Source organism: Manis javanica, chromosome 11 (genome assembly GCF_040802235.1).
Source record: "Manis javanica isolate MJ-LG chromosome 11, MJ_LKY, whole genome shotgun sequence".
NCBI lineage: Eukaryota > Metazoa > Chordata > Mammalia > Pholidota > Manidae > Manis > Manis javanica.
The window spans coordinates 39,723,847-39,748,034 of NC_133166.1; the positions used below are offsets into that span (position 1 = coordinate 39,723,847).

A 24,188-nucleotide genomic window follows, 5' to 3' on the forward strand; every position below is an offset into this window, starting at 1 on the left:
TTCTGTGATGGCATAATTCTGAAGGTGGTGTGAGTAGCATAAGGCAGAATAAGGCAATTAACTTGACATTCTTTCCCCCTCTCACAATTATCTTTTTTTAAAAATATATCTTAGCCTTACAGAAGAGCTTACTAGGATTCATCTATAAATGAGTGCTCCACTTATAAGAATTCAATCTCCCCCCAACTTGTCACAGCCAGGCCTGTTGTATAAAGCAAAACAGACACCTGGTGGAAATTGCTTCCTGATCTGGGTGAGTAAAGCTGATAAGCAGTCTTTCGGGGTGTTTGCTACTTCGGCGTATTTAGTTTTTTCAGAAAAAATTCTGCTTTTTTGTTGAGAAGACAAGGGTCAGGTGAAAAGACTCAGAAGTCTGGTAGAGCTGTGTGTGGATCAGTGACATCCATGAAACCCTGAAATGATTTGATCCATCTGATACCAAGTGCCTACATACTTGGCAGAATCAGGATAAATGACTGCTTCTTTCTTCTGTTCCTGCACATTTGGGTAATATAATCACAGATAGTGAATAATAGTCCAATTCAGCTCTCAGTTTCTGCATGGATTCCCCAGAGAAATACAATAAGCCAGTTCTTTGGTTGGCTTCTGATTTTGATTGGCAGAAAAAATAACAGCAGCAAGATTACATTTTGCCAGCATCCTAAATTTTGAAGAATAAAAACCATACTTAAAGTATTGCTCAACTGTTTGACGTTCCCATTTTTAAAAAGAACCTCCATGGAGGGAAAAATTCTCTTTTTCCTCAGGGAAGGAGCTAAAGGTTGGAGAACTTTGCCGTAGAATCTCTAAAAGCTGTTGACTGAAGACTTAATGAAAATACCAAATCTGGTACCAAGAGAGGAGCACATACTTTGAGAATCCAGCTTGTTGGCTCTTCTCAAGGCAGCTGAAGTGTGTGGACTTTGAAGTAAAGTTGTCTGGCACTCATCTGTTGGATCTTGGGTAACCTACTGAAGCCTGGTCCCTCAGTTTCCTCATTGGTAAAATGGAATTCTCATTACCTACCTCATTGGATTTGTCCTGCAAATGAAAAGTCAGTACAGTAAAAATGTTTTCTGGCACAGTGTCTGGCTCCAAGTGCAGCTCCATAAATGTTGGCTGTTATTCTTATTAATATATGATTACTAATACCATTATCATTTTCTTCCATGGAAACATTTTGTGAAATAAAATCTTGCATGTAGAGAGAGTTGTTCTGGTAGAAGTGGAGCAAAGAACATATTAAAAACAGGTTGGGTGAACTCTGCTTTTCCACAGTTGCTGTGACTACTCCCCTGCCCCCCACTGCCTCTGCTGTCCCTAAGTTGCTCCGTGGATCCCTGGGGTCCCCCAGTGCAGTCATGAATCCTCAGCCTCTCAGTGTCCACATACTCCCGTTCAGAGCAGACCTGAGTCGTGGGCCTACCCTGACAGGTGTTGCTTTGCTCCCTTTTGGTTGTGGACCAGATCTAGCTCTGATCTGGGCTATGAGCAGTAGGATGAGATTCTCATCTCCCTTGTTCTGAAGGTCATTCCTGTATTAACACAAGCTGAGATCACAACAGTTTTCATGGCTACCATGTCCCAAGACAGAGTCACAGTGAGCCTCACTTGTAGAAATCTTCTTAGGCATACCATTGCACAGCCGTGACTCCTAATTGCTGTTTACATGGACTCTTTGGCTTTAGTGCAGAGCCTTACTCTAATTCTCTAAGTATAATAGAGCAGGTACATATTAAAGATATTCAATGCTCATGAAAGCATTCCATGATCTACTAGATTATACCTTCAGAGGGGAAAAGAGGGGGCATCTTTTTCCTTCTTCCTTGCATAGCTCTCTTGTTAATGACTGTTAACCTGTTGGACAACTGTCTTACCTGATTTATGTCATGTGCTCATTTTCTGCCCCCTCCATTAAGAGGCTGTTTACCAAAATGCATCCAATGGTAAGCCATTTCCTTAAGCTACCCCATAACATCAGTTCTATAACAAAAATACATTTAGGAATCATCCTATCTCATTATCATTTTGGATATTCCCACTACAAGTAAGCATATCAAAGGCTCTGAGAAGTACTACAGGCAAAAAACTGACTACTTGTTAGCCCTCTGTTTTCTAAACTTACCTTACTCTGGAACCTCTTTTCTCTGTTATTGTCTGTTTGTATTTTCCAGGGGAAAGCATTCTGGCTTAACACTGCTCTAGAGGCTTCTATTTTGGAGTGTGTGTCCTTTACCCCAAGAGGAAGCAGGTTGGGCTGGTATCTTAGGGGAAGGGACTTGAGAATTCCTTAATTTACTTGATGTTAGAGGGAAGTTACTTACAATAATGTACAACCATTGCACTCTGCCAAAGAGCTGATAGCTGTGGACAGTGACCTCCTGCAAGAATAAGATTTGTCCCCTGTAAAGTGTTTATAATCTCTTTGTGAAATTTCATGAGCCCTTGAAACAAGGGAGGTTTTCTACAGCCAGTTTTGTACTTTCTTATATCCATATATGGTACAAGATAGGAGATTGGCTTGATTAATTAAAACAAAAGCTTTCTCCTGTAACATATTGCTTGGAATTTTTAAGAAATAAGTTCAAGAGAGATGAAGGAGGTGTTCTGAAGGTTATTACAGCTTCAAAAAATGAAAGATAAAGAATCGGAACACTTTTTATTTTTAAAGTATCTTCCTTCAAATGTCAGCAGTCAAATGATTTGTTTCTTTATCCAGCTGAGTGGGAGGGTTTTAAAAATATGTGTAGGACACTTTTTGATGTCAAGGGTGTGTGGAAAGGAGAGGGAGATTTTAAGAATGTAGATTCTTTATGAGGTGTTATTACCAGGTCAAGCATAAACCCAACTGTATACTAATATTTCCAGTATGTTCAACTTTGTTTGGCTTCAGTTCTTTATAGCATTAAGTGGGATTTTAAAATGGACCTTGTAGAACTGGAGAAAATGTAGTGAAAACTACATAGGAAAGTGGTACTTCCTTATTTTCTTTTATGGCTTTTTAGCTAGCAGGAGAGAAACAATGACCTCATTATCCATAGTTTCACTTGGTTTTATCCAAGTGTAGAAAAAGAATTACCTGTCATGTATTAAAAAGAAACACAATTGTAATTGCTCCAGCTGTTGAGGGCTGCTGCTTCCATCTCCTCACCAAGGAAAACTGGGAACTTTGTGGCTCATGCAGTAAGAGACAGCTTCAGTCTATTAGGATGCTGTGCTTTCCCATTCTGCACACTTATTTTTGGTCACACCCTCACAAGATACTGGAGTATTTGAATGTGACCTTTTCCATGACCAAGTATAGCAAAATTTCTGCCATCCATAGAAGAAAAAGCATTGAAAGCATCACTAGGGTTCTTTTGAGTTCACTTAGCTTTAAAGAGAACTGCCATGATTAGCCAAGAGGGAAAAGCCAGGCACACCTGATTTTAATTCTGAGTCTTATGGAATCCACTGGGGGTAGTAGTTTTTATTTGTTTAATGATTTTTTCCAGCAACCATTTTTGAGCACCTGTTAGTGGACCAGCCATTCTTACAAGTAAGCCAAGTACAACTGCTCACACGGTGTAGGCCAACAAGTGTCAGGGACCCCAGAGAAACCCCGACAGTGCTCTTTAGCTGAGAAGAAATTACTTCTGGTTTGGGGATTCTGGTGGTTTCCTAGAAGAAATGGCATGGAAGGTAGACTGGGGGCTCAGGCTGGCTATGGATGTGAGGCAGTGAGGAAGGCGGTGAAGCATCTAAGTCAGGAAACAGCTTGACCCGGTGGCGATGGCCAGTTTAGGGGAAGGAGAAGCCAAGGAGTGTAATTTGCCTGCCTGCTAGAGTTTGTTAAAAGGGGCCACTCTTCTTTTGAATCAGAAGTTGTTTTTTAAAGCTAGAATAGAATAATACTGATAAATATCCAAAACTGTATGATTTCATGTGATTCATTAACTGTCACACTAACAGGGAAACTTGTTTTTAATTTAACAAACATTTATTGAGCTCTTAGTGTGTGCTAGGCCATGTACTAAGCATTGGAAATAAAACTGTGAGCTCACCTGTTTAGGCCATGGTGGTCAGAATTCTGTTACTTGTAGCCGAATACAAATGCTATTTTTTTTATTGTGGTAAAATATGTCTATCATATTTACCATTTTAACCATTTAAAAGTATACAGTACTGTGAGATTAAGTATATTCATGTTGTTGTGCAACCTTGACTACCATCCCTCTCCAGAAAAAGTCATCTTCCCTGACACTCTGTACTCATCAAAGACTAGCTGCCCATCTCCTCCTCCTCTCAGCCCTTGGCAGCTATTGTTCTACTTTCTGTCTGTATATTTAACTACTCTTGTTACCTCTTATAAGTAGAATCATACAATTTTTTTTTTCAGAACTGGTGCATTTCACTTAGTATGTCTTCAAGCTTCATGCATGTTATAACATGTATCAGCATTTCCTTCCTCTTAAAGGCTGAATTAATATTCCATTGTATGTGTATACCATATGTTGTTTATCCACTCATTTATCTGAACAGTAGCCATTGTTGGTCCATTCATGAACACTTGGGTTGCTTCTACCTCTTGGCTCTTGTGAATAATGCTGCTGCTGTGAGCATGGGTATACACATATCTGTTAAAGTTTCTGTTTTCACTTCTTTTGGGTACATACCCAGAAGTGGAATTGCTGGATCATAGTCTATGTTTAATTTTTTGAGGAACTGCCATTCTGTTCTCCTTAATGGCTGTACCATCTTCCATTCCTACAGTAATGCACTTAGGATTTCAATCTCCACATCCTCACAAACATTTTCTGGATTTTTGTTTCTTCTGTTTTTTTATACAATAGCTATCTTAATGGGCATGAAGTGGTAGCTCATGGTTTTGATTGTCATTCCCTAATGATTATTAATGTTGAGCATGTTTCCAATATGTGCATATTGGCCATTTTGTATATCTTCTTTGGAGAAATGTCCACTGAAGTCCTTTGCTCATTTTTTACCAAGGTGGTTGTGTTGTTTTTGAGTTACAGGAGTTCTTTATATATTTTAGATATCAATTCTTTATCAGATATATGACTTGCAAGTATTTTCTTTCATTCCATAGGCTGCCTTTTCACTCTATTGATTGGATCCTTTGATACACAAAAGATTTTAATTATGGTGAAGTCCAACTTACCTAATTTTTCTTTTCTTGCTGGTGGTTTTGGTGTCATATCAAAAAAATCATTGCCAAATCCAGTGTCATAAAGTTTTTGCCCTATATTTTCTTCTAAGAATTTTATAGTTTTAGCTCTCTCATTTAGGTCTTTAATCCATTTTGAGTTTAATCCATTTTTTAAAATATGGTATAAGGTAAGAACCCAATTTCATTTTTTTGCATAGGCTATCCAGTTTTCCCAGCACCATTTGTTGAACAGACTGTTCTTACCCCATTGAATAGTCTTGGAAATCATTTGACCATATATGCAAAAGCTTATTTCTGGGCTCTCTAGTTCATTGACCTATGTGTCTGTCTATCTTTATGTCAGTACCACACTGATTTGATTACTGTAGTTTTATAGTAAGTTTTGAAATTAGGAGGCATGAGACCTCCAACTTTGTTCTTTTCCAAGATTATTTTGGCTGTTCAGAGTCCCTTGAGATTCCATATGAGTTTTAGGATAGATATGTCTATTTCTTCAAAAAACATTGTTGGGATTCTTATAGGGATTGCATTAATAGAGCAACTTTCTAAAAATACTTGTTTATATAGATCACCATCCTTACTGTAACTTGGATGTTCTAGGAACCTATGGAAGTGTAGACACAAGAAGATCCTTAGGGTGTAAGGGTCTAAAGCCCAGCTCCCTCTCACTCCCTGCCTTCTCACTTTTCTGCCCACTTTTCTTGATAGTCCTCATGTCCCTTATTCTTCCTCTTTCTGTACTTCCATGGATCTTCTCCAAGGAGTAGGAGAGAAGAATATGTTTAAGTCCATGCCCTTAATATTAGGCATTGGTCACAACAGTGTTCAGAGGGCTTCTCCAGTCAGGCTCAAGGAATCCTGCAGAATGACTCAGTGGTGTGAGTGAGATTCACGTGCCCCTCTGTGGTCTGGTGGCTAACAAGGTTGCAAAGAAATCAACCTGAGCAACTCTGAAAACAATCTCCAGCCTGTGTGGCTAGAGTCCATGCATTTAAAAAAACTGGTTTCAATTATTCCAGCAAATTTGAATGCTTAAGATTGACACCTTGACAAATTATAGGAAATTGCAAACATTTTCCCAGGCCCAATAATCAGGCCTTTTCCTGAAGACTACAGAGGATTTAGGCAGGAAATCTCCCCAGGGCAGGTTTAAAATCACAGTAGCGGTGACAAGAGCTGGGATCACCCAGTCCAGAACACACTCCCTGCGTGCCTGCTGGCACTGGGACGAGACCACCAACGTCCCCTAAGAGGCTAGGGACAGAAGGGACTTGGGGCCAGTGTTGGCCTTCACAGAGGGAGAGAGGAAGAAGTGCTTATTTATCTGCCTTAGACAGTATTTTCATTTAGAAAGTGTTTTGGTTACTGTCAGGGAAGGTTAAGGCTGGTTGCCAGAAAAACCAAACTTTTCCCTCCCTACAGGAGGATTAATGCTCTCCCTAAACCCTAAAAAAAAAAAAAAGCCCTTTCTTCAAAGGCATGCTGTCTGCAATGTTTCAAATGAGACTTTTCCTTCTTGCAGTGGTTGTCAGTTGGTGGGAGGTGAACATTGTAAGTCAGTCTTTTAGAACTGAGGTGTTCAGGCCGCAGGATGCAGTCCACTGGTACTGGTGGGTCTTAAAATCTATCTGGGGTTCTGTGATTAGCATTTTAAAAAATGGACTAAGGAGGATACATCAGTTTATGGCATATGGTAGAGTATGTCTCGATATTTTTCAGTTTTATATATGGATATTTGGACATTTGTTGGATGTGATGTAATGTGTCATTTTTAGTATGTTTAGTAGTCAACAACTTGTTAAAGCCATTATTTTTTAAATTGTCTTTGGCTGAACAAGGCTGGGTCAAACAAGGCCCTGGTCTGGCCATTCTCAGCAAATGTCATGCTAAACAAAAACATAAACTCTAAAGAGTAGCCATTTCAGTTTGAACTAGTCCTGATTAGGCTTTCTGGTCTGAATTCTACAGTTGACCCCTGAATAACATGGGGATTACAGGGAGTTAGGGGTGCTAACCCCCACCGCACAGTCTAAAACCACATGTAACTTTGATTCCCCCAAAACTTAACTACTAATAGCCTACTGTTGACTGAAAGCCTTAGCAATAACATGAATGGTTGATTAACACATATTTTGCATGTTATATGTATCATATACTGTAGACTTACAATAAAGGAAGAGAAAAAATATTATAAAGATCATAAGGAAGAAAAAGTATATTTACAGTACTATTTTGAAAAAAGTTCCACATGTTAATGGATTGGTGAAGTTCAAACCTGTGTTGTTTAAGGTTCAACTGTACTTTGTCGATGACCTTTTCCAAAAGAATAGATTTAATATACAATAAATATTTATGAAATACTTAATACATATTTTATATATAAAATAAGTGTTTCTTGGTTTAATGGAACAATGTTTCCCCAACTTAAACCTTTCACAAACCTTCTGTGATTTTTGCTAAACCTGTGAACCACTTATGTTTTTATTTATTTAATATTTTCCTTACATCAACTCAAATTATAAATCTGCATTTAAAAGCCATGAAACTGTTGGCTTATATATGAGCTAGTTACCTGTTCCAATATTACAGTAAAATAAACATACACTTTTAAAATATAACAATGTTCATCCACGTGCCATGGAAAATAGTCTCACCTACTTCTGTAGTCCACATACCATTGTTGGAGAAATGCTGATGTTGAGAACATTCTCTTATGCTTTCACCCTCTTAGATGCCCTTGCTCTAACAAAAGTTCATACACATGAGTGAAGAAACAAGAGCTGTTAGTTATTAAGGAGAGGAATCCTCTTAATTTTTAAAGAATTCATCCTACCTTCCTTCCCCCATGTTCTTTTCATAGATACTAGCCTTTCTAATTCACAAGCACCTGATTCAAGGTTGACTATACCTTGACCCAACCAGTTTTCTCCTCCATTTATTAGTAAACATCTTAAGAGAACTGCAGAGGGGGAATATTTAAAGATGCAGAAACACCTGTAGTCACAGCACAGAATAGTTGTAGATCCTGGTGAGTGAGGGCTGCCTTCTTGGGACCCCATGGGACAGGATTGGCTGAGGCCTGGGCTCAGAGGGACTCTCAGAGATTCACTGAGATTTGAGTGGAAACAGAGCTGAAAAGATGCTAGAGAAATAGCTCCTCCTCTTTCTCATAAAAGGGATGACTGAGGCCCCAGATTGGCAAAATGGCCTATCTGGGATGACACCGTTGGTTGATGACAAAGTTTGTGGCTTGGCCTATACCCACACTTCTGCACTTATCTATTTCAGAAGCCTGCTAAGGGAAGTCTCATTCTAGGAATCATAGAACTCCAGCATGGGAAATGGCTGTAGTCCCAAGAAAGAGAACAGGTCTCAAACAGCCACTTGAGCCAGGGTCACTGGTATGCTACCCTAGGAATGATAGAAATGTGTCATGTGAACCTGGACACGACCACTCATGACCTGGAGCCCCCTTCACTATTAATGGGACTTCTGGCCATGACACAAGCACAGAGCATTGATCAGTTGGTCATCAGGTGCCTCCGTGTTCTATAGCCCTACTCAGGAAATGTCTGTTCTGGAAACCAAATTCAGAATCATTTCCAAGTGCTACCTTTTATAGCTGTAATGAGTAGCCTTGAAATGTCCCCATGATTCCATAACCGGGGGGACCCAGACTTTCCAAGTACAAATTCTGAAACTCTGAGTCCTAGTACTGGTTTTTTCCTATGCTTAGGCTGAAAAGTTTTAATAACTTTTATTAGTTAAATGACTAATCACAAATCTTGTGTTTCTGTTGCCTTAATATGACTTGCAAAATTAAAAACTACCAGCCAACAATTCAAAAGCCAGGCACTGAGTATTTCCTATGCTCCAGCAGGCTTTGGCATATCAAGGTAAATCAGGGAGGGTGTCTACCACAACGGAAGTCACAGACCAGGAAGTCATAACCAACCCAGAGCAGAAACGTGGCATGATAATGCAAGGGTCACCTCCTCTGTGAAAGTTTCCCAAATGGGAGAATCGTAGGTCCCAATCCTTGGGTCTCACGGTGCTTTGTGAAGCCCTTTGCACTCCTTCACATTGTCTCAGGGCTGTTTTGAGGTCTGTTGCCTCTTTGGACCTTTGGGCAGTGAGTTCCTAGAGGGTCAGTTATATTTTATTCAAGGCTGTATTCCCAGTGCCTGGTGAAAGTAGGTGGCCCTCCCAAAACATTTTATGGGGAGATATGGACCAGGTGCTAGGAAAACACAGTAAGGAAAAATAGCATGTGATGCGAACCAGGCAGTGCGTTTAGCTTGAGGGCCTCAGCCTCGTGGAGGAGAAGGCATTTGAGCTGGGGTTTAAAAGACTAGTAGTAGTTTCTCTCTAGGAGCCCTTTTGGGACAGCCTGAGGGGTGACAGTGTGAGTACCTGTCATGCCTGAATTTGTGAGCCTTTTCCCAACACTTGGCACCTTTCATCGGAAGGAGACACGTTATCTTCAGTTAGTCTGCATATTTCACTTAGACAAACTGGATGTCTGTTTAAGCCAGGGTCACTTGTTACCTAGTTAGTTGTTAATTTCTGACTGGGAGGGTAAGGATTAAAAGTACATGGACATGCTAGGGACATTTCTTGTCAAAACCATTTCAAGCTTTATAGGAGTTCCAAGAATGTGGAAGCAGAGAAGTCACCTTGATCCATGTCCTTAGGCTCAGGGGAGAATATGCCGAACACTTCTTTAGAAAAGAGGAAGGTACCTCTGAATGTTATATTGTAGTTCCTGTAAAAACATTGTTGCAGCTTGCTCCCAAAGACCTCCTCTTCCTTAGAACTTATTTCCTAACAAATGATAAAATTTATTAATGACATTAATTATCATTTGTTCCTTTCTACTAGAATGTAAAATCCATGGAGGCAGGGATTTTTGTTTTGCATGATGTATTCCAGTTACTAGAACAATGTCATATGCTAAGTGCTCATTGAATGAGTGAATTTTGATATGAATGAATATACTGAATAAGCAAATGAGTAACTCCTTCGGCCCCAGATCTGAGCCCAGGGACAGAGAAAGACAACTGTCCTAAGAGAAATGGACTCACCAGGAGGGTCGCTAGTGTTTCCTCCAGAGAGCCAGCCTCCATGGTATACAGGCTGCCTCCTCTCCAATGGCTGTTCTGGCTTATTGCCCTACTGTGGATGTCATGAACATATCTAAATAGAGAAAGTGATGCCTGAGAAGTGCTTTCATAATTTAAGGGCTGTTGTTTAAATGTACTGTTCATCAGTGAAAGTAGCTGTGTTGTAGTTCTAAGAGCACTGTGTCAGGAGACCTGGGTTCAAATCCCAGATATGTCCAGCTGGGTGATTTAGGACCCATCATTAGCCCTTGCCTCAGTATCCTCCCCCATAAAATGGGGGCAGTAATCCCATCTTCACGGTGTGTGTGGCGCTGCAGTCCCTAGCCCCCGGGAGGCCCCCCCATAAGCAGTGTCAGGCCTGTGGAGACCCCTGGAGAGGCCTGCAGTGTGGGTGAGTTCCACCAGCTTGTTTCCAAGCCAGTCCCCAGCTCTCCCCAGGAACAGATCCAGTAACGCCCTGTGAGTTTTGTTAGGGAGGATTGTGCTGCAGCCCCCCTCCAAACCCAAATCCCCAGTAAGTCAGGAAGATGTATGTGTTTTAAAACATTGGGAGGTCTGCTTTGGATCACCCTGGAGCTGTGGCTTCCCCAAGCCGCCGAGAGAGAGGGAAGGGAAGCCGTTCGGAGCTCTCCAGGCTCGGCGCTCATGTCCCACACAGGCTTTGGCGGCCGTTGACTTTTAAATCATAAAAAGCCGCTCTATATACAGTTTACTCTGTTGCGAGAAGGCAACGGAACCTAGGTATTAAAAAAAAAAAAAGGGCAGAAGAAGCAGCCGTTAATCCCGCCAGGCTTCTGGGCACTGGAGCAGTTGCGGATGACAAAAGTTAATTAGAAACATGAGCAGTTTAACCGAAAACACTTGTGACAATTGGAAGGGCAGCCTCTCCAGTTGGAGAATTTTTCCTAGGGAATCGTTGCTGGAGAAAGTGGCTTCTGCTAGGTAAGTCATGTCACTGGGACTCTGCAGACTCGATGTGTGCTTTGGGGGCTGCAGTGTCACATCCCGTCTGTCCTGGGCACCGGTGGGCATGGGTTGTAGATGGGTGTGGGCCTGGGCTCAGCCACAATGTCTTCCCCGCCATGTTCTGTATGACAGCTGCCCATAAGTGGGAGGTAGAGCTGTGTCGTCTAGTACTGCCTGAACAAGGGGCACCGCAGTTCACGATTCTGTGATACGGGCCATCTTGGTGCATGCAGAACTCCGGTTCAGAACCCACCCTTCGCAGAATAATTCCAGGTCTAGTTTGGAAATATTTTGTGGCTTTTCTGAGAGAGAAAAAAAAAGGCCGGCTAGGCCACTACTCCCTGAATGCCAAGGGGGAAGCCTTGACTTTCAGATAACCCGTATGTTTTCTTGCCTACAGTGAAGCCATGTGCATAGTTTATACTCTTAAGCTAAAAAGTCTCTTTTAAATTCATCCTGAATCATGTTTGGAAATCTTTAAAAGTGCCAGCATAGGAAGAACTTACATGCTTTGATAGCACTTAACAACTTCTGTGGGCAGTTACTCTTCTGTAAAGATTATGCTTGGTTTCACTTCTTTTTCTTTTCTTTTTTTTGGGGGGTGGGTGGGTAGGAGAGGAGGTCCTGTTTTAATGTCTCTGCTACATTGCTTTTTTAAAGTTGGATAATTCTCTATCATTTTGCATAACTGGGAGACAGGGCTGTGGGTTGAATAATTCAAAACGGTAGATATTTCCTGCATCTTTCCTACACTACCACAGTGGTAGTGTGGGGTTTTGCTTTTACATAAATTTGTGTGCTTCACTGTGCTTTGCGCATGTGATGTTGAGATCAGCAGGCATTCGCACAGTGTACACAAATGGTCCCGGGGCAAGGGGGTGTGAGCTGTGTGTGATGGAGAGCAAGAGCAAGTCGGTAGGATTTAAAATTTAACCACAGGTAAAGCATGAAGCAGGTAAAAGAGCTGTAGGGCACTTGGGTTGGGAGTGGTTGGCTGTGTAAATGTGGCTGACCCTGCCTCGTCTTGAGCACAGATCCACAGGTAATTCAGATTTCCTTCTCTCCCCGATCTCTGCAGAGCCATTGGCAAGCCCAGCCTCCTCCCACCCCGGAATGAGTGAAAATGCACCTGCCACTTTGGAGAATGTCAGCAGCTCCACCCCTGCTAATAGCGGCGCCTCCTCGGCCATCCCCCAGCCCGGCGCTGCCCCCAAGCCCTGGCGCAGCAAGTCAGTCAGCGTGAAGCACAGTGCCACGTCAGGCCTGCTCGTGGTCAAGCAGTCCGTGCCTGAGGTCCCCAGGCCCACGGCCGAAGCCATGAAGCCAGCCGCCAACAACCAGAAGTCCATGCTGGAAAAGCTAAAACTTTTCAACAGTAAAGGGGGTTCCAAGGCAGGTGAGGGCCCGGGGTCACGGGACACAAGCTGTGAGCGGCTAGAGATCCTGCCCAGCTTTGAAGAGAGCGAGGAGATGGAGGCCCCCGGTCCCTCACCGTGCACGGCGGGCCCTGCTTCCAGCAGCCCTAAGATTGCCCTCAAGGGCATCGCCCAGAGAACCTTCAGCAGGGCGCTCACCAACAAGAAGAGTTCCCCGAAAGGCAACGAGAAGGAGAAGGAGAAACAACAGCGGGAGAAGGAAAAAGAGAAAAGCAAGGACCTCTCCAAGCGGGCCTCTGTGACAGAGAGGCCGGACCTCAAAGAGGGGCCGAAAGAAGACCCCAGTGGGGCAGTGGTGACTGAAATACCAAAAAAGTCCTCCAAGATTGCCAGCTTCATCCCCAAAGGGGGGAAGCTCAACAGTGCCAAGAAGGAGGCTGTGGCCCCTCCCCACAGTGGGATACCAAAACCAGGAATGAAGAGTATGCCCGGGAAATCCCCAAGTGCCCCTGCCCCTTCCAAGGAGGGGGAGCGGAGCCGGGGTGGGAAGCCGAGCTCGGGGCTCCCCCAGCAGAAGCCCCAGCTGGACGGCAGACACTCCAGTTCCTCCTCCAGCCTGGCGTCTTCAGAAGGAAAGGGCCCAGGAGGGACCACCCTGAACCACAGCATCAGCAGCCAGACTGTCAGTGGGTCTGTCGGGACTACCCAGACCACAGGAAGCAATACTGTCAGCGTTCAGCTACCTCAGCCCCAGCAGCAATACAGCCACCCCAACACTGCGACAGTCGCGCCTTTCCTGTACAGGTAGGAGCGGCCAGGCACCTGCCCTTCCTGGGCCATTGCACAAAAATGGCTTTCTGGTGGATTCCAGGTCTCTGAGGGCAGGAATCAGGCCTGCCCTCTGGGAACATTAAGCAAATGACTAGGGTACCCTGGGTAAGCTCCTCAGGGAAGCACACACAGTGTGGTTGAGAGAACAATGAGCACAGCATGGCTTAGGCAAGGGCCAGAGAAAACTAGAGAGAGGAGGTATATTTGAGCTGGTCTCAAGATGAGCAGGTGTTCACCAGGCACATGGGGACCCAGAGACATGTCAGCAGCAGCAGGGTGAGCAGGCGTGGGAGGGGGTTTGGGGATCACTTGACAGCCTCCAACATCAGTCCTAACACATCCTGAATGTATTTTTCAAAATGACAAACACAAAAACCATCTTGCTGAATCTCTGAGACTTCTCACAGAGGTATTATCTTGAACTACTAGATCCTCACAGTTTCTTAACCACATCACACATATTATTTTTTCAGTCTCTATTGTGTGGGGGCACTTTTTTGAGGGTCGAGCAGGAAAAGGTCAAAGGGTAGTCCCTCCTCAGGAGAAGGAACCAGTTCTGGAAGTACAAAAGGACCCAGGCTGTACTGCAGAGAGAAGCCTGGGTGTTTGCTCCTGACTGTCCTTCTGTCTATTATCTGTCCCTCGGTCTTGTGTTGCTGCTGGCATGTCCCTAGGACCATAGGGCACATTATGGAGGCAGGTGCTACTTGCTCTGTGTGCTTCTGGCCTGTGGAAGTCTGTGGTTGCTCAGCCTGCCCCACACACCTTTGGGACACTGAGGACCCTGGCTCTGGGTAATACCTGGTACCCATGGATGACTTCTCTCCAGACAGACGGAAGCTCCCCTCACCCTGCTCTTACAGGTGGCTCCGAGCTTTGCTCACCTGGTCCTGTGTTTGGGGCTTGTAGTGCCTTTGGCCACACTGCACAGTGAATGATAACTAATACCTCTACGTGCTAATATGCTAGGCGCTTATTTTAAAGCTTCTACCTTAAGTACGGCCCTTATGCAACTGTATACACACACTCATAACAGTTATAATATACAAACACATTGGCAATCACAAGTAAAGGCAAAACACACATTCCGGTATAAAACGAAAGCACCCATATGTACACGTATGCGCATCCTTGTTCGTATGCATAGACTCATGCCCGTACTTGCAGTGTCCTATGTTTATGTAGTTCTCCTAAGAAATAGAAACTCTGTCTGTCCCTGCCTCAGTTGATTTTTTGAAGGCCTCCTACCATTCCTGCCAATAACTGGTGGAAAAAAAGCAGTATACAGATTCGATGCAATCCCTATCAAACTACCAACAGCATGCTTCAATGAACTGGAACAAATAGTTCAAAAATTCATATGGAAACACCAAAGACCCCGAATAGCTAAAGCAATCCTGAGAAGGAAGAATAAAGTGGGGGGGATCTCACTCCCCAACTTCAAGCTCTACTACAGGGCCACAGTAATCAAGACAATTTGGTACTGGCACAAGAAAAGAATAACTGGTGGAAAGACTGTCTTGGGCCATTGCAGAGGAAAGCCAGCCAGGTCCAGCCAGTGAGGGAATGTTAGGTTTCTCCTAATCCCTTTTCTTCTGTTCAGCCTCCCCTTCAGCAAGGCTCATGCCCAAACTTTTTAATTGGGAGCCAGTCATCTTTTTATTAAATCAAGTCATCAGCTCAGCTAGCAGTCCTGAGAAGAGTGCCAAAGCTGAGATAATGATTCAGCACGTGCCTGCATGCACAGCTTTTAATACAATTGTTCTCTGAACCATGGAGGCAACTGAATTGCTCCCCATGAAATTTTTATCATTCGAGTAACATTAATAGTCTTGAGATAATGCATATTCAAGCTACTGTTCATAGATTCTGGATTTGCATTTTCAAAATGAAAGTATATGGCAGTTTTTTTTTATCACCATCAATCTCCCTCCTTTTTGGGGGACTATAATCATTTGAAATATTGTAAAATATTTTAATCCTTTTGTTTTTTTTTTAATTTTAAGCTTTGCTATGAGAGGAAAAACTCTTGATAAAGAGCAAATGCTTGTCAAGTGGGAGGAAGGAGAAAATATCATGTGTGTCTGCCAAGCTGCGTTCTAATATTATGCTCACCCTGTGTGATGTCCTTCTGGCCCCTCTGAGGTGCCTTTCCTCTTTAGGTGAGACAGTGAAGAGCCTGGAAAGATCCCTGGGATAGGAGTCAGGACACCTGCGCTTTGTCTTTTACTAGCTTGCCCCTCACTGTGTGATCCTAGGACTTGGCTGCTGGAACAACTATTGAGTCGCACTAAGTCTGTGCAGACCCCCAGCTGAGAGCTTTGCATGCCTCAGGTCATCTAATCATTCCCACAACTCCATGAGCTAGCTACCTTTTTTTTTTGGATCCCCATTCTATAGATGAGCAAACTGAGGCCTAGAGCAATTAAATAACTCGGTCTATAAGTCACAGAGCCAATTGTGAGAAGAGCTAGTGTTTAAACCCAAGTCTAACTAGAGAGATTAACTTCTTAGCCATGAAATAGTCTTGACTATCTAAATCACTGCATCTCTTGAGCCTCATTATCTCCATCTATAAAGGGAGGAAATTAGACTAGATTAGAGGATTTTAAGAAATGGTTTAAATGCTAATGGTTGTGCTGGAAGATTCTCTTGCAAGTTCATGGCTATTTATAACTATGATGCTCTTCGCAGACCCTTTCCATGTTAGTGATGTTACCAAGGAATAAAAGGAAGCTAAGTCATGTTTTAAAATCACTCAGAAGGAATTGTATTTATTAATTCAGAAGTAATACTGGACACCTTAATCACTTTATGCTTTAATGAGTGCTTTTGTGCCATATCACATGTGGTTTTGTAACCACCAGTGAGGTGGGTTTTGGTACCTCCCCGTGCCCTGCCCCGTACTGATGAGGGCCTTGAAGCTCAAAGAGGTGAAGTGACTTATCAAATGTGCATGGCTATCCAGTTATAGACTCCAGACCTTCAGCCAGCTAACTGGTCACTCCAATGCTATAATGTTCCTTCTAGTACCCAGCATCTTTCTAGACTTAAAAATGTCTCAATTATCCATTCAGCACCCCTGCCCAAGTGCCTGCTCAGCACATGCATTCTAACCGATCATGATCTTACGTGAACACATCAAAAGAGCCAGTCTTTGCCTTCAGAGAGCTCTCAGTCTAGCTGAGGAAATAATAATCAGATCCCATTGCAATAAATAGGTATCAGGGGAATATGGAAGAATGCCGTTGAAACACATGATCCGCGATCATCCCTCAAAGAGTCCCGGGAGGCTTCCAGGCCACGATGACATAGGAGTTGCATCTTAAAGGTAGTTGAGGAGCAAACTAAGGAAGAAAGAGTAGAGCCTTTGGGCAGAGGTCTCAATAACTACAGAGACTAAACCGTTAAGGGCATGAGAAGATCTGGGAATGGAGAGAAGCCCCATGTAGGTGGAGCACAGGGCAGGGCTGTGTGTAAAGAGTTGAAGTGACAGGAGGTGGGGCTGGGAATGGAGGAGGGAAGAATCCCTTGCTGTAGGGCACCTTCTGCCACTATAAGGATTTCAGACCTCGCTCTGGGCAGCAGGAAACCACTAGAGGCTTTTCCTCAGCAGGTGATATGATCACATCAGTATCACGAGGCTCGGTGGGGGTGGTGGGGGGAGTGGACCCGTCTCAGGAAGTCAAGAATAAGAAGTCCTGGACTCAAATGCCTGATGGGGACCCACGAAGTAATGCAAATGAGTAACTCAGAAAGGAGGGGACTGTGGCAGAGGGAGCTCCACGCCTTTCTAGAGGAAACAGCTACCACTTGGCACTGGCAGGTGGCACCCTGTAAGAACGAGCTCAGTCAAGTTGGACTTTCTTGTTTTTACTGATAGTAAAAGATAGGAGACACAGGGAAAAGGCAGAAATTCAGATTTTTCTTGTGAAATCTCCCAATTTTTAAAAGTCAAGATTAATTCAAGAGCCTTAAAATACTGTGCAGACCAATAAGGATAAATATGTGGGCTGGTTCCTACACCAGACTGCCATTTGCAGTCTCTAGGCTGGAGGCAGCATACTTACTTACACAGGGCTCATGGGGCCTGGGCAGAGACGATGTGAGCTTGGACTATGGCCAGGGATGGGAAGAAGCACTGGGAGTATGGAAATCCTTTAAAGGTAGAGATCTTAAGAATTGGAAACTGATGCCTTTGGTAGGAAGGCACAGTAGGGAAGAACAGATGGATGACTCAAGGTTTGTCCCTTAAGAGCCCCCACATTTAAGACAATTCACATTCTTGGCAAACATCTTCTTTGTAGAGAGTGAAATCTGTTGAATTAGCTCTGGATGCTAATGAATTAATAATGGTACACCCAGGGTTGTGCATCTGAGTGTAATTACACATTTGCATGCCATGGCTACATCAGCAGAGGTAGTACGGCAAGCACACATTGCATGAAGCTATTGCCTCGATCTGCTTGACAAATAAGGGCATGGAAAATGTTTGGGGAAGTACAGCTTTCAGTCAAGTGTTGAAATAATGATCAATGAGACCTTTCATCTTAGAAGATCTGAGCTCTGAATCAGAGAGCTAGAGGGCAAACACACCTGCTTGGCACCCACTTCTGACTGGTTTTGCAGTCACCTTGCAGAGAGAGCCATGTCAGGAGATTTGGGGGGGGGTGGAAGGGGCCCTGGAAGCTGTCAATGGAGTCATCTTTATGCTTGGCTTGCTGGTGGTGCTGGTTACTTAGAAGCCGTTCTTTGGCTGGGTTAAATGATCCAAACCACCCAGGGTGCTGCAGCATTTTTCTGAGTAGACCTCGCTCCCTGATGGGGACTCAGAAAAGCATTCCCCGGTGAGGGATTGCAGACCCTCTGTTTGGGTGATGAATATTTCATCTTTTACAGTTCGGTGGCTCTCTCTTTCTAGGACATTGCTCCACATGTGCTAATGAATTATTTAGTGTCAGTCTGCTGGTCTGCTCTGTTCGAAAGCTTCTTGCTGTAGGAGGTGATGGTGGGTGCTGCGGTTGGACCACAGTGGCCCAGAAGTAAGAATTACCGCTTGTGACAAGTGTGTCTGCTTTGGTTTGCGTGTGAAGGTCCCAGACAGACACTGAAGGGAATGTTACTGCCGAGTCCAGCTCAGCGAGTGTGAGCATGGAGCCCAACCACTACACCAAGAGTGGACAGCCTGCTCTGGAAGAACTCACTGGTGAGTATGGAGCCCTAGAAATGGTCTGTTGGTGATGTAGCCTCCCGTATAACCACCTGCTGGAAGGGCATGAACCCAGCTTGATTTGAAGTTGCTTAACTGTTACCTTGATTGATGAGCTAAACAAACTTTCTTTCCTTATTATTTTCCTCCTCCTTTCTTTCTCCTCCCTGTCATCTTTCTCATACAACCTACTCCCTCCTCCCCACAATTGTAAATAAGTCTCTTGCTCTTGGCAAATCCTGTTTTAAGGTATGTTCCAGTTCATTCATGCAGGGGATCTGGGCTGCTCTGACACTTTGAATCTCCTTATTTACTTTTCAGATGAAGTTGATTTCCAACAAGAGCTGGAACTCTAAAATACTGACTTTTATTCTTTCCTAGATGGAAGTACTAATTAAAGATGTATATTAGTATCCTCCATTAACTGAAAAGATTAGAGCATGTTGCTTTGACCAAATACAAACCCCCCCCCAAAAAATCTATATTTTATTTAAGTATAACCTAGACAATGATGATTAAAGGGGCATATTATATAAAAACATAAAACCCACAGTTGTCACAGTTAATAATAGACATTGATTTATTAATGTTAATATTATTACACTCTTAAATTAGAAAAGTTCACATCTGAGTCAGAATCCCTCCTGTAGTACGTTCCAGTTTACCACCTCCACTATTTCTTTTCCCTGGTCCCAACTCTGTGCCCTACAATCCAGCAACTTCTTATCAGGGAAGTGAGTCGTAAACCACATATTTAACAGCAGACGTAGTACTTCTCATATCTTTATCACTTCCAGAGTTGGGTTAAAATTTGAATTCATGTTTAAAATCCATTTATTAGACTAAATGTCCTTCATCACACCATTTTAATAACTACCTTACAGCCATGGAGTTGGTCTGTGGCTCATATCATTGAATCATAACTATCTTACTATTAGGTCTGAGTATTAATTTCAGAGGATCTGAGCAATTTAACTATTTCCTTCTGGTTCTGCTGGCTGGGCACTGAGATGGGGCAGAGAGTTTTCAAGCCATTTGTAAGTGATCCATCTTATAGTGGTTCAGGCCACACATTTGGGACTGATTCTATGCTTCCTTCTCTTTAAGGCTTACAGCTCCCTTGCATATGAGGACATGGATAGCACAGGAAGAGGCCAGCTATGAGGAGAAGGGTGTGGAGTTCAGACGACTGCTTAAGTTTCCACACACATTTCAGATCATGTTCTTATGTGCACACATCAAAAGAGCCAGGCCAGTGCTTCAGAGCTTGGCATGTATCATATACGTCTCCCATGGAGTAGTATGGATTCGTGTCAGACATTGAGGCTCAGCAAAATTCACATTTGAATAACAAAAGCAGCAGCCAGAGAACATTCCACATAACACTTAAATTTCAAAGTGACAGATTACAGCCTGTGATCTTTCAGTAATTTTTCTTTTCCTCCCCCGTGGCTCCTCTGTATCAGAACTGTAAAACCAAGTAAGAGCTCAGAAAACCTGAGATGCTGTCAGTTGGTTTGGGGAACAGTCATGTCTGATCAGGCACTCTTTGGTGTTAATTCATTCATATGGTGTCGGTTGCTAATGGAAATGTCTTAATCACAGTGACTTGTCTTTACATTCAAGCAACAGAAATTACATGTGTGACTATACTGCAAATTATCCTATGGAGACAATGAATAGTAGCACAAGGTTGAGTTAACTTATCGACAGCCAATCTCTTGCAGTGATAACGAGTAGTGGGTGTATTTAGAAATGGACATTTATGAGACCATTTGATCAGTGGCTTAGTTCTTCCCCTTTCTTATACAGTAGGTGGATTTTCCCATGGTGCTTTGTTATTTACATAGCATAACAGTTGAGACATGCATCTTGGATTGTAGTTAGTAGGAAACACATGATTATTATCTGGTCCTTGAATTAAATCCTTTCTATCATTTACTGACAAATCATCTTTCAGTCTCTGCTTGAATATTTCTTGGGACAAGAAGGTTATTTTTTGTTGGCCTTAACTGGTAATAGAGTTCTTTGTTCTTACATTTCTAATCACTCAGTATGATCCAGCCTTCTAAAGCCCACAATTTCCATTCTTTTCCATTTAGGAGCATGTCTGTTAAGCCCGCCTCTTCTAAGTAAAAATTCCGGCTTCCTTCCATGTTTTTTTTTTATACCCTGATATCCTCCAAACTAAGGTGTGTTTGTTCAGAATGTGGTATGTTCTCCATCATGGCCAGTGGCTTGAGGGAAGCTGACCTTGGCAAATGCAAGAGAGCTGCAGGCGGTCCTGGAATAGCTTACTCAGTTTTTAAGATCTATGTGAGTAGAAAGGGCCCTCTGTTTCCAGCGGAGCACTGTTGTGTTTCTATTTTGTTGGCTGTTAAGTCGGAGGGGAAATCTTACCTTCAGGTCACTGTCCAAGGAGACAGAATTGGCGATTCAGAGTGTGATCGCCTGAGCGAGGCGAGTGGATCACTGGCTTGTGTTTCTATGTTGTTCTTGGGATCTGGTATGTGTGGGGCCCTGAGAGGGGCAGTGAGACCCCCAGAAGGAAACAGAAGCTCAAATTCAAGGATCCCTTATTTTGTGCCAGGCATGTATCTGTCACCTCATTGGATCTTCCCACTAACCCTCTGAGGGAGGGATTTTATCCCCATGTTATGGATGACATTCGGGAAAGATAAATGACTCATCCAAGGTCAAGGGGCTAAGAAGCAGCAGGGCCACGATTCAGACCTTTATGTGTTGGGATGTGAAGTATGCATTTTCTTCTTCAACCCAACACTGACCAAACATGTTTAGGAGAACGGATATTTCTTGGTCGTCTGTAGATTTGTGTAAGGATCACCAAAAGGAAAGGTAAGATACCACCTCATCTCAAAGATCTTTGAGTTTCTGAAAGAGATAAGACAGGCAAAAATGTGATTTGTAGAGACCTGGAGAAATAACTATATTTCTGCTTTTTGTGTGTGGTTAATTAATGAAGTAATTAAAAAACTTGTGACTACACTTAGTTTCCTAGTAAATATTCTTTAGAGGGCCTAGAGCTGTCCAAAGAATCAGTACCTATTTGGCCATTTTACATAGATAAAATGTGGGCATACTGGGAGTAAAAGATATTTAGTTGATGGCTGAGGAGATAGATGCAATTACATTCCTCCAAGGCCATCAGGGGAAAGTAAAGTAGGTATTCGTCACTGCCTTCATTTAAAAACATATATGTATGTATGTGTGTGTATTTTAAAGAATTAGTGGGATTGAAATGGGTGGGAAATGAAAGTTTGACCAATTATCCCTTAAGAGAGACATGCCTTTCAAATTTCTCCTGCTTCAAATTGGGAAGAAAATCGAAAACACTTTGCATTTTCAAGGACAAGTGCTTGCTATAGCAAATTTCCTCCATTAAATCACACACTTATCATTTAATCCATCCCCCAGCCTCCAGGTACCAGCAAGCAGAGAACAACTTAGGGAAGTCATTATCTGTCGTGGAAAGAAAGTGAAATCTATGACATTTCTTTGCTGCTTACTGCCCTATTGATGGAAACTGCAGGAAGTCCTACTTAGTGTCTAATGTAAATTCCACCACTGTTGCCCATGTGTGCTGTGTTCTATGTGGAGATTTCTTTAAATTTGTTGCTCAACACTTGGAACAGTCATAGGCTTTTAAAGAGCGTCGATTGTGGTCAGTACCCTTACTATTCCTACTTAGGGCTGTTGAATCCGAAGGATAGAGAGGCTCAGCACCTTCCCCATGGTCACACAGCCAATGAGTAAAGGAACCAGAATTTGAGGTAACATAATAAATCTAACAGAACAAAACAAACCTCTCTCTTTAGAGATATTTGTGATTTATAAGCACAGATCTTTTAGCCACTATAATTTCCATTTATGAAGTCGGGCTGGTGGACAGCAGCGTATATCACCATTGGGTGAGAAAGCAAAATGCCTCACCCACGTTTGCGTGGGCATAAAATGGTTCCTGGGAAGTGGTCAGACCTAACTAGTGTAAGTATTTATTGCAGACAGTATGTAAAGGTGTTTCTACCTCAGAATAGGTGCTTTGCTTCTCCCACAAGCTAGACTTCCCCTATTTCAGGAGGGACCTGTAAGGAGAAGAAAGATTTCTCTCCTTAGATTTAATAACTTCATTTGGGCATCCATTCATTCATTGATTTATTCTCAAATCCTTAAGCACCCATGGTGAGCCAGGCCCTGAGCAGGGAACATGGTTATGGCCATGGACATGATCACTGATCCCATGCAGCTCATGATCTATCAGAGAACTAAATAGCCTTAACCCTCATCTTTCCAGGGGAAGATCCTGAGGCTCGGCGGCTGCGGACAGTGAAGAACATCGCTGATCTGCGGCAGAATTTGGAGGAGACCATGTCCAGTTTACGGGGAACTCAGGTCACACACAGGTAAATCACTTTACTGAACTGGCTGGTGGCTTGAGTTTCACACAACTTCCCCTGTGTTTGTTCATGCCGCTAACAAAGAGATTTGGTCAATAATGGAATAAATTGTCTTGATCAACAAATGTTGTGGAATTCACAAAGAATGCCATATAGCATGTAAAAAAAAAAAAGAACCAAAAATTAGTATAGACAGATTCCTCCCTAAAGCAGAAGGCTGATAAATCTGTTTGACAGACAGTACTGCAGACCAGCTCCATTTAAAAATGAGCAGGTGAACTATATTTGACCTGTGTGATAAAGCAAATAACTTGAATTCCTACCAGGTCTTCTGATATGCAACACTCTATAATATTAGTCATGCACGTGCATGAAATATGTAAGGAATATTTATAAAAAGTTCTGATCATGTTTAAACTATGATTTAGTTGGATGAAATCTAAGATTATATTGAAACCATTTACCAGGTTGTTTTCATTGTTGAGCAAGAAGTTAAAGACGATGCAATCCTAGGACACCCTTCGTGCTTTGGCAGAACCACATTTTATGGTTTGTGTTTGGCTTTGATAACACAAAGTCCTAGTGATCCCAGTGAACTCCTAAGGAGTCTCCTTTGCTTTCCCAATTTCAGTCTCTGATGAATATTGGAAGGAGACTGCAGGGCTTCCTTCCCCATTGCCAGCGGTCTTGGCAGATGGGAGGTAAGCAGTGTGGGTTCTGTCTTATGTAAGACCAGGGCCCGAACCTGAGGGGTCCCCAGTATGAGGAGAGTGAGGCCACTTCTGGGACGGGGTGGAAACAAAGGCAGTTGAGCCCCCAGATTGGTTCTTCCAGAGGAGAGTAGACTTGGGGATTCTGATATGGTGCCCCCCTCAAACTTGAGATATTTGATGTCATGAAGCCAACTGCTGGACCCTGTGAGGCTGTATGGAGCATCCCTCTTTCCACCAAGATTACTGGAAGTGACCCAGAGTGGGTTACAAGTGTTTGATAGTTTTCTTGGCTTGCACTGGGAGGGTAATGATGACAAGAAAGAAAGCTTCGATGCTTTCTTCTGCCGTTAGGAGAGCCCAGTGCCCTTCTGCAGAGGTCCCCTGC

The 24,188-nt window shown here is 43.1% G+C and overlaps 1 protein-coding gene across 5 annotated transcripts in view; it reads left to right on the forward strand.

The window, feature by feature from the left end:
• Positions 1-24,188, forward strand: part of NAV2 (neuron navigator 2) — a 703,917-nt gene that overhangs the window by 514,024 nt on the left and 165,705 nt on the right. For all 5 annotated transcript variants that reach the window (XM_073216317.1, XM_037026705.2, XM_037026708.2 and 2 more), the window contains 3 exons: positions 12,338-13,439; positions 18,560-18,672; positions 22,988-23,096. In XM_073216317.1, the coding sequence (XP_073072418.1) occupies positions 12,338-13,439; positions 18,560-18,672; positions 22,988-23,096 (1,324 nt within the window). The remainder of the gene's footprint in view (positions 1-12,337; positions 13,440-18,559; positions 18,673-22,987; positions 23,097-24,188) is intronic.